This window comes from Dunckerocampus dactyliophorus, chromosome 16 (genome assembly GCF_027744805.1).
Source record: "Dunckerocampus dactyliophorus isolate RoL2022-P2 chromosome 16, RoL_Ddac_1.1, whole genome shotgun sequence".
Taxonomy (NCBI): Eukaryota; Metazoa; Chordata; class Actinopteri; order Syngnathiformes; family Syngnathidae; genus Dunckerocampus; species Dunckerocampus dactyliophorus.
Genome location: NC_072834.1, coordinates 9,188,206 through 9,199,184, shown reverse-complemented (window position 1 = coordinate 9,199,184; position 10,979 = coordinate 9,188,206). Strand labels below are relative to the sequence as shown.

Sequence of the window (10,979 nt, the reverse complement as noted above, 5' to 3'; positions counted from 1 at the left end):
AATACAACTAGTGATCATTTTTCAAATTTGTTTTGACTTTATTCCTGCAATACAACATTATGACTATCTTTTATATCTTTTTCTTTTCAGTGTGGCCCTACTATTCTTTCGTAAATAATAACGACTAAAGTGAAATATCGTAAAATTGGACGATGGCGGATGCTTTGTGTTTCGCTTGAAACCGTGTTGTTAATCCGTAGTCTACTGTATATAGTGAAACGCTAGAAAGCGGTTTTGCAATAACTAAACAAAAACCTCCTACAGAAACATCATAAGCCAGTTCTGTGTTCGTGACGTTTTAGCGTGTAATTGTTATATCGTTAGTAGTGTGCATCGCACTGACCTGAGATGGCTCAAATTCGGGGCTGCTGCGGTACATCATCACTTATTGTGTGGAAAAATAAGTACAAGTTACGCTTGATTTGGCTGATTCCCGGTACAACGGATTGTTTGCTACAAAAGAATATCTACTACATTCATGATTACATCGTCAGTTTTGGCAAAACCCACTAAAATAGCTTGGAACAAAAAGTGACACTGTAAAATATACTATGTACATTGTTTCCCCACATGGGCTTCTGCGTTCTCTTTATGATACAGTATAAATAATATTGGGAATCTCATTTTTTTCAGTTCTGTAGGAAGCTCATAATTATGTATTTATTTACAGTGGTTATATATTCCAATTGATTAGTAATGTTATATCTGATATTTACATACTTCGCTAGAATTGACTTTAACACCAGGATGGGCTTTAAAATCATCTTTACTTGTTAAAAAAACATTTATGACTCTAATACAACTTAATCATTTTCTTTGACTTACTCATACAATAAACTCATGTATCTTTATCGGAGCGAAAGGGATGCTTAAAAAAACATTGCATGTCTGTTTTGTTTTAAATGACAAACCAAAAAAAACAGGAAAATGACTGTGCAACTGTCAATGACTTACACAGCACAAGGTCAGGTTTTTAATGATTGACATGTAAACACCAGGTCCAAGGCTCGAAGGTCAAAAGTGAAATTTCGTAGAGTTAAAACTCTATTACAGAAACAAGTGAGTGACTGAAATTGATTGGGATGCTAGTCATTTCTAAGCATGCAGTGCATTGTGGCTGTGTTTTCGTCGACACCTGAAATATTACGTGCTCTCTTACACACAATCTGGATGAACACATCTTTCTTGTTTTCGGTAAACCCCCAAAATTTACCTGATCGTTGGTGTGATTCTGTTACAAACCGACACACAAAACCCCCTCGAAGACACAAAGGAGTAATGAATGTGGCCAAATTGAATCCCCATTCAGACATAAATTATACCATCGCCAAGTCAAAGGGTCAACGTTTACATTGCAGATGAACGTGTTAGTTTTGGAAGGTATTTCAGATTTACTTCTATATTTATAGTGGTACAATTAAAAACAAAAGTATTAGGAACACTATTATGGACACTTATGTATTAAAGCCCCACTGAGGTATTTAATTTCCCCCCCCAAAAAAATATTTAAGTAAATAAAAAAAACATGTTTCCTCAAAATGTTGAATACATTTTTCGATTGTAGTTGTGAATGATTTAAAATCAGTCGTGTTCTACCGATGTACGAGTTGATTAGAGCTTTATAAGCAGCGACGTGAGAACAATGGTGCAGCCTCTATGGCTTTTGGCGTCTTGTGTGCAAAATGTTTTATAAAATTCCCCTTGTGAATGCAAAAGTACACTGCAATATACTGTATATTTTGAAATAATATAATTACCAACATATGAGCCTACTGTTCTATCAATGATATGGTTTATTCACAGTCTTGTCAACAAGAGGAAAAAGTCATCACTTTTAGAAATGAATGTTATTAGCTGAGGTTTGTGCTTTTATGTATGTGCTTTTTATGCAACTACTTCCTTTACTTGTTAGCGCTTCTAGTATGCGGTTACGCGTCTTTACAGAAATACTAATGAATGAAGTATTGTTCGCCATGAATTTTATTTCATGAATTTTTCAAAGCTTAGTCATACATATATTATAATTATTTTTGTTGGTAAATAAGGAGTGTCCGGAAACATGTATTTACAAAAATGTTAGTCTAGAATTAATTATTATTAATAACATTAAAAAAATGTAATAGTACACATCTCAGACGACCTGATACTTGTTTCACCATGTCTAAACTGTCAAAATAATAAAAGAATACTGAATTGATTTTTCAACATGTACATCTTTTGGCAATAACTGAGTGTACTGCAACTAATAATTACAAAAACAGGATGAAAATCCAATACGTGTAAATTCTAAACAATGATTTTATCACAGGCACCTTTTGTTTTATCTTCCCTCTGTAAGGTTTTCATGTGTAAGTCAGCAAATGTGGCATTCCAAGACATGATGTATCCAGTCCTGGTTGTAGTGCGTCAGTCCAGTTTTACAAGACACAAAAATAAAATACTTACATGAAATACATAGAAGAAATTAGCAACATTTTGAATTCATTTTTCTCTCTGCTGTCCTCCCTTTTAATTGACATAGTAAAGCCAGTAAACAATGTTGAAGAAGGAAAAGACAGTTGGGAAGATCATCCGCGACCATTTGTCTATGGAGTTGACATCAGTCAAGTCTGGTATGTTGATCTTTAGCTGCGAGGTGCGCCTCCTTAGTCGACTCTTCTTCTGAGTCATATGGCGCTCCAATGTGTTTCGGCCAAAGTTGTGACGGGCCAGCCCTGCTTTGCGGTATTGTAGTGTGGAGCTGTCGTACGTGAGCATGGTGTTCCGGGGGTCGTTCAGACCCAGAGCTAGCTCTGTAATTCCCATGTCGTTCTTGATATCGAGAGTACTCAGCAAAATGTTTTCATGTTGGTCCATCTGCTGAAGGGAAACATCAAGTTTGGCTATGGTCTTATCGGTAAAATGCAACAGTATTTTTAATGATTCCCCCCTTAATCGATTGCATATTCATATACAGTAATCCCTCGTTTATCACGGTTAATTGGTTCCAAATTCAACTGTGATGAGTGAAATTCTCCGCAGTAGGATTCCTTATTTATAATTCAACTATTTTTACTGTTTACCGCCTTCTAAAAACGATTATAGCCCACTAGCCATGTAATAACACCCCATAGTCACCTTTACGCTTGTATTACCCAATATAGTAAACATAATAAGAGAAAATAAGCCATTTAAGACATAAATAAGACTTGTGCTTGTGTGTGTTGCTATAAATGTGTTCCATACGTGTGGAGGACAGGAAGTGACGTCAGGGGTTCAGAGTGGAGTTTTAGCTAAGAGTGGATTACGGCCACTATTATGTTATTATTATTACTGTGCCTGCTGTGAGTTAATTCAAACCTGCAATAAAAGCCTGTTGTTCCGGCGATCAAGTCTGATGCTTGTGTGCCTCACCAAATATAGTGACACCTTGTGACCAGTGTAGAATACTACATAGGAATACATCTGAATGCCTTATATTTGTATTTGTATTTGCTCAAATATGCGTACTTTTTTTTACTAATGATAGGACATATTCAACCACGAAACAACATGATTTACTAATTAATATATTTCTCAAAAAACGTGATAATTTAAAACCGTGAATTCGAACCGTGATGTGGTGAGGGACAACTGATTTTTTTTTTTTTTGCTTTCTCTGTCTCGAAAATAAAGCTACCAAAAAAATGACGTACTTTACGTTCTGTCATAGTGAAGTTGTTTTTTTATGTAGATAGATGTAGATGCAACCCCATGCAGCCCATAAAATAAGTCCAGCTAAAACACTGCATCATTTTTTTTTTTTACCTTATTCTTTTGGTCGCCGAGTCCAATGGCCGTATCATCCATAAAAATCGGTTCCCACATTGAGTCATGAACATCGTGCTCCCTTTGTTTCATCCTTGCATACAAGGTGTCATCTCGGCCGACAACATTGCCCACCAGCCACTGCAAGCGCACACGAACACCATGGTTACCGAGCAAGTACTGGGATGGAGTTTTGCTTGTGTAGGCGGCTTTAAGTTGGCAACGTGCAGTTTATGCAATAATTGTTCCTCCGGTTCACAAATAACGACACCAGCTATGTGAATTGCTTCTCAGAGGATTCTTGTTTTGCCTTGGCTCGATTTGACAGGATTAATATGTTATTTTCATCACTGTACACATGTTATAGTGGCTATTTTGGGTTCACATTCTGCAAAAGCAAAGGCAGCTCCATTGCTACATTCCAGAAAATGGGACATTTAAGAACTTTGATTGGGATCTACCCCAATTTAGCCAATATGCAGTAGTCTGACGTCACACAAAAATGGTGGTGCCCGTAAGGACACACAGTTCTCTCCGATACTATCAAAATAGATGAAATGACAGCAAAAATGACAAAGTAAAGATAGCCAAAGATTGATATGATCAGCCATGTTTTTTGTTTACATTCAACTTGTGGAGGTCTTAAAACTTTACTGCATATGGTGATGATGGGAGCAAAGGATAGCCAATATTTTGGTTGCAGTTTAATAATTCCGCTGATATTTTGATGACTAACGACATGAAAATAATTATTTTGGGATAAAAGTCAACTCAGAATTCCGCTACTAGTCTTACCTTGTTTGGATCCATTCTCATCTTTTCATTGTTGGCTATAGCCGTCTTCTCGGCAGCCCTCTTCTGACGCTGAGGGCCTTTTCCAAAGAAGATGTAGTTGACCAGTGCGTACTCCAGGAGGGCCAGAAACACAAAGACGAAGCATCCCATGAGGTACATGTCGATAGCTTTGACATATGGGATTTTGGGGAGGGTTTCTCTCAGATGGGTGTTGATGGTAGTCATGGTCAGCACCGTGGTAATACCTGGCAAAAAAATCATCATGGTTAAAAAAAAATTAAAAATCTAAATCTGATCATTAGTAATTGCAGTGATGCAGTGGAAATGGAATATCGGGGTAGTTGTCGATTAGATGCCACGTCTTTGCTTTATCGATCCTGTCAGAATCTGTAAACCTGAGTGGCTGTCTTTAAACCTTGCATTGAGAGACCAGCGAATATTACACTTGTTTTGAAATTTAAATGTCAATCCTGGTCTTGTTCATTAGCAGTGAACTCCCGCTGAGAAAAGGCTTTGGGGGTGGTGATTACTTAGATTGATCTTGCATTTCAATTCTCAGTCTTGGTTGTAGTGCAAGAAATCTGCATCTGTTTGACATGCCCCATAGTTTTATAACCATTACATAACAGTGTTGTTGCATGACCATAAGGTAACACTCACCAAATTATTATACCTCTGTCACAAAGCTGTCAGCTGACCATCGCCCAGAAAGGGACCAAGCAGCAAGCAAATATTTTAATGTCTAAAAACAAGGTCAGAAGAAAGCCCCCTGAATCTCATATAGATTGAGGGGTGACTAAACATTTTTTCAACTCTGCTGACCCGTTTCCATTATGAGGCATTACCTTTTTCTTTTCATTAAATCCCATAGATGCCCCTGACCACCGCCCAACCCCCAAATCACTAAATGCAGCTCAGTCTTCAATCAGCGAAATTGCCTTGTCGACTAAAGCGAGAAATGGGTAGATGGATAGATGGATGAAGCTGGGTTGGGTAATGTCAGGTCAAAAGGAGACAGGGGACTTGCGGTAAACAGTGAGAGAACGCTAGGAACCACCTAAGATGCATTTTAATTTACATAATCGAGGCTGAGGGAGAAAATTCCAAGTATGCAATCAACCCAGTCATCAATCGTTATACTGTTGTTTTTGTTGTTTTCTGTTGGGGTGTTTATTAAAACGTGATGTTTTTTAAAGTGATGAGTATTAGGATGATGAGTACTACTCAGTGGTTCTCATGCGTTCATTTATTTGTGGCGGCCAGCCCCAAATAAATTTGGCGCTACATGTCCCATTATAATGGGACTGTGAATGTAAATTGTCATTCCAACACCGTGCAGTAGATGGCATCGTAACTCTGCTTCTTAACACACCTCATATGCTCCTGGTCTACCAGAGAATAAGAAGACATAGCAGGATGGGTCAGTGTTGCCAACTTAGCCAGTATTCAGACCCTTCTAGATTCTGTTCAAACAACATATCTAGCGACTTTTCCTGGTTTTATTGATCGCTCTTTTCAATGAGCACCTGGTGCTGTTGACGCCGACACCAGTTTCATTTTCCATTGTCCTGGGGAGCCGTGTCATTACGTCACAGGGCTTACGCCTCCAATCAGTAAATAACAGGGCATTTCAAGTGTTGATCATTTTTTTAATCAAAACACACAACTCACTATAGTCCTTGACACTGCACATTATTTACAGGTAACAATATAAATATAAAGGTACAAAAATGTAAAAATTAAGGTGCAAAATGCAACACATTTGAACATATAGATTGCACGTTGCAAGCTTGGGGTTTGTTCCAGTATCGGCAGGGTTCTTGTCGCTGTTTCAAATTTCTTCTGGACTTCTTCGAATGTCCAAATGGACAAGAGACAGCAGGTTTCTTCTGGTGTCCATGTTTTCCATTGTTTTCCATTGTTAAGAGTTGGAATGCAATGTAATAAAGATGGAGGTAATTCCTGGACTTTTTTTTAGGTAACCCCGCCCACCTCGTTCTGCAAACTGGTTTGCTCACTTGGCCCAGCAAGCTTTTGGACCCAGAGTTGAACCAAAAAATACCCCTTTTGTACAAACCAATTGTGGAACTACGACCAGCTCCAACAAAGCTCTGAATCAGTCACAGCGGAAAAGGGGTAAGTCATTTTTAGCCACATAAAAAAGATGCAGTTGTACCACGATCCTGCATGATGTTGCTCAAGCTCTTGCAAGATTTTAGCTCAGTGAGCATAACTAGGATTAGCATTTTGCTTTATTTGGTGGTGCCACCACAGAAGTTACTTACCTAGAGCTACTCTGGCAGCAGACGCGTCATAGTTGATCCAAAAGGAGACCCAGGAGAGAATGGTGATGAGGATTGAAGGCATGTATGTTTGCAGGATGAAGTACCCGATGTTTCTCTTCAGCTTAAAGCTCAAGGACAGGCGAGGATACGCGCCTACAGAGAGTTGGCAGTGGCAAAGGAAGGAACAATCAGTACTCCATCATCCGATCTGTATTAAAGTTGACAGGCTAGTTTTTGGAGTTGTAGTGTTGAAGTGCTTTGGATGAGCTCGTCTTAAACATCATGTTAAAATAGGGATCCGTGAGGGTCAAGCCCATTTTTGATGCAGTGATTACATGGTTTTCAATGGAAAACAACAGTATGCTCTTTAGGGAATTGGATGTATTTTGATCAGGATTGGCTTTAACTGAATTATAGCTAAATGGGGAAATGTCACGCAAAAGGCCTGACGAGTGTCACACTGAATTGCAATTTACTTGAAAGTCATGCAGAGACAGCAGAGGGCTAAAGGGATAGAATGCACTAAGTCTGTCAAGCCATGGCATGGTTCCCCTATTTAATTTAGCTAAGCTAAACATGAGTCACTGTAGGTTTAAGTTCATAGGGTAAGAAAACACTGCAGGTTAAAAATGACACAGCAAAGCCATACAAGTACTGTACGTGTGACTCATTAGTTAAAATGACATTGGCTCTCCTTGCATGTAAACTTGACACTTGTGTTGGATAAATGCCCAAGTACATATGGTATGCTGATGTTTGCAGCTTTGAGCCATCTCAGGGTCACTCCTTCCACTGACATCATGTTAAAAGGGAATCCCCCCCACCCGCCTTCCATATGGAGTTTATTAATGGTACCAACACAAACATTGTTATTAATGGAGTTAGGGTGCATGGCACCCCTTTTTAGATACGACAAGCACCTTTTACTCTGCTAATATTTCTTTCTCGTTCATTGCTCTGGCTACCCCAGAAAAAGCAAAACCACTGTCCTGTTTACACGTTGCGTGCTTGCACGACCAACTCATGAATATGAAAGTGTGTGAGGTATGAATATTTCATTGTATCAGACAACATTCTTTTTGTTTATTGCTTTTAAATAAGTCATAGTGTCTTACATCTCGGAGGGTAGCTCTTGATATAAACTCTGTATGAATGTTTTCCTCCTTACATGGCATAGTACAAGCAATTAGCGCAGATTTTTCCAGATCCATACATGCAACCTCTAAAGGGAATTTCCCTGCTTTCATAATAAGGATGTTTTAAATGGCAAAAAGGTGCATTACAATCATTATGTATAGAGCTACACGCCTGATCAAAAGATCAGACCAGACAAGAATTGCAAGAATTTGCATTTTGCACTGTTGATCTTAAGGGGTTTCTAAGTAGAGCTTCAAAATGCAAAAAATGCGGAAATGGGAGTGAGACCAATGTTTGAGTAAACAATTTATTGGAAAACAACCATTACACTGAAATAGGCTGTTCATCAAACTTTAAGACCACGGCCTTTAAAAAACAAAATCTTGGCAAAAAAAATCTTGGCTGTCTGTCAAGACACGGGACGATCCTCTGCCCAAATGAAGGCTGTTGCTGTGCAGTGCAGTCCAATAAACATCAGACAGCATCTACGAGAGATTTTAGGAACAAACACGTATTCAAAGGCCTCGCCATCTTCAACGCCACAAAATTGCCGGTTTGGAATTTGGCGAGAGCACCAAACATGGGACATTGAAAGGTGGAAGAAAATTTTTTTCTGTGATGAATATGTAACCTTGACGGTCCTGATGGCATGGCATGAGATCAAACCCGAAAGGTTTTCCACATGGCACAGTGGAGGGGGCGCCATCATGATCTGGGGTGCTTTTTCTTTCGATGGAACAATGGAGCTTCAGGTTGTGGAGGGGCGTCAAACGGCATCTGGCTATGTGGGGAGGTTGCAGGGGGCATCCTTCATGACTGAAGGCCCTCGTCTGCGTGGTAATGACTGTGTTTTTTCAACACTGCAATTCACAAAGGACTTCTTCCACTCTTTTGGACCATCCCTTGATCTAAATCCACGGACGTTTACAAAAATGGACGGTGGATGTCCTCCGTGAAGCCATCTTCACCACCTGGGGCAACATTCTCACTAGCCTCCTGGAAACACTGGCAACTACTCTTTAATGAGTCCATCCATCCATTTTCCATGCCGCTTCTCCTCATTAGGGTCGTGGGGGTATGCTGGAGTCCATCCCAGCTGACCTCGGGCGACAGTCAGGCACACACCAGACTGGTTGCAACCATTCACACTCACATTCACACCTATGGACAATTTGGAGTCGCCAATTAACCTAACATGCATGTTTTGGAATGTGGGAGGAAACCGGAGTGCCCGGACAAAAACCCACGCACACACGGGGACAACATGCAAACTCCACACAGAAATGGCCAACGGAGATTTAAACCCAGGTCTTCCCGATCTCCTGACTGTGACTGTGTGGCCAACATGATAACCACTACACCACCGTGCGGCTCTCTTTAATGAGTCCTTTTTTGAAAATTGTATTTCTATTCTGTTTTCTGTGTTCTGTTTTTTTTTTTTTTTAAACTATGGTCTTAAACTTTTGATCAGCTGATGAACAGTCTATTTCAGTTTAATGGTTGTTTGCAGTAAATTGCTCAATCAAAAAATGTCTCACTCCTGTTTCTTCTCTTTGTATTTTGAAGCTCTACGTAGAACCTCCTGAAGATCCAACAGTGCAAAATCGTCCAACTGCAACTGGTCCTAAAATTTTGATCAGGTGCGTATTACTTTTTAATGCAACAAACGGCATTGTTGCTGGTGGGCATTTGACAACATGCAGCATTTCTCTGATTAAAAATCTTATATTCCATAGTCAATCAAAAATCTTTAATGATCAATGACTCTTTCGTTATGCCCATCCCTAGTTGCTGTTGCTGTGCCTGTCACAGCAGACTCGTTTGCCATCATTATTGTTCACGCCGTTCAAACTCATCACCTGTGGAGAAGACAACATTCTTGGAGATGAGCTTGTGATCCACAATGGAGAATTGCGGCAGTTCAATCCTGTCCACCCCGGTCACGGCATTGTTGCCGCCCCGCCAGTAGAACTCGATGTCGTCTGTTGTGTAACCATCTGAGAGGGGACACAAGGGGCAGGAATTACTTGAAGTAAAAGTGGTTTGTAGACCACTTTCTCTTTGAAACCATCATTTATGCCTATCATACCATATTTCCCTTCACGAGGACACTCACCAGCTGGACATCCGCATTTTTGATCTTCCCTTATTTGGCCTTATTTAAACATTTTCGTTATTGTGACATTTAGATCAATTTTTGATATTTCCCTTCATTAGGCCATTAAGTTAAAATGTGGACATTTCCCCAAACATACTGAGCATATTTTGTCTCTTTATTGAGACAGTTTGATGAAATATTGGTGTTGTCCATTCACTGGGACATTTGGAGGTAATTGGACATATTCCTTATCTGGACCTTTGCAGCAAATTTTGAAATTTCCCTTATTAGGACAATTTTCCGTATCGGGACTTTTTGCACAAATTAGTGACATTTCCTTCTATTTGGATAATTTTACAAAAAATGTGACAATTACTATCATTTACGTGATTTGCCTGAACATAAACACTGGAAAAGATTATTTTCCTAAAAATACTTTATTCACGATAACTGTCTTTTAAGTGTAGTAATTGCAAGGACACCCCTGTTGGGAAGTCTTGTCATGTGTCATCGGGGGTATGTGCGCTTAAATAATCTATTAGCACTTTTAGGCTATGATTTTAAACAACCACCTTCGAGTTACCCCCGAACAAAGCATGCGCTAATGCCTTGATGCTGCCGTTTGACTGGATTGTGGAAAAGCCTAATAAATAATGAAGTAATGTTAAACATACAGCATTACTTATGTATAGTAGCTGAGGAAACCCCTTAACTGTATGTATGTATGCAGTACATGGGACTAAATTTATGAGTCAGCCTATTATGTTTTGTCCCTTGTGAAACTAAATTATTAACATCCGAAGAAAAAAAAATGATTAAATAACCCAACATGGCATCCATTTTCATGCAGAGTCGAATCCTTGAAAGGGACAAGAGAA

General features: G+C 39.3%; 1 protein-coding gene across 2 annotated transcripts in view; it reads right to left on the bottom strand.

Annotated features, from left to right (window-relative positions):
• Window positions 1–1,775: 1,775 nt before the first annotated feature.
• Window positions 1,776–10,979, bottom strand: part of LOC129169182 (gamma-aminobutyric acid receptor subunit beta-2-like) — a 46,484-nt gene continuing 37,280 nt past the window's right edge. The window contains exons 6-10 of one of the 2 annotated variants that reach the window (XM_054755340.1): window positions 9,863–10,000; window positions 6,867–7,019; window positions 4,582–4,826; window positions 3,787–3,927; window positions 1,776–2,859 (exon numbers count right to left, since the gene is read on the bottom strand). In XM_054755340.1, coding sequence (XP_054611315.1) covers window positions 2,509–2,859; window positions 3,787–3,927; window positions 4,582–4,826; window positions 6,867–7,019; window positions 9,863–10,000 — 1,028 coding nt within the window. In that variant the 3' untranslated portion in view covers window positions 1,776–2,508. The remainder of the gene's footprint in view (window positions 2,860–3,786; window positions 3,928–4,581; window positions 4,827–6,866; window positions 7,020–9,862; window positions 10,001–10,979) is intronic. The other variant, XM_054755341.1, reaches the window with a different exon arrangement.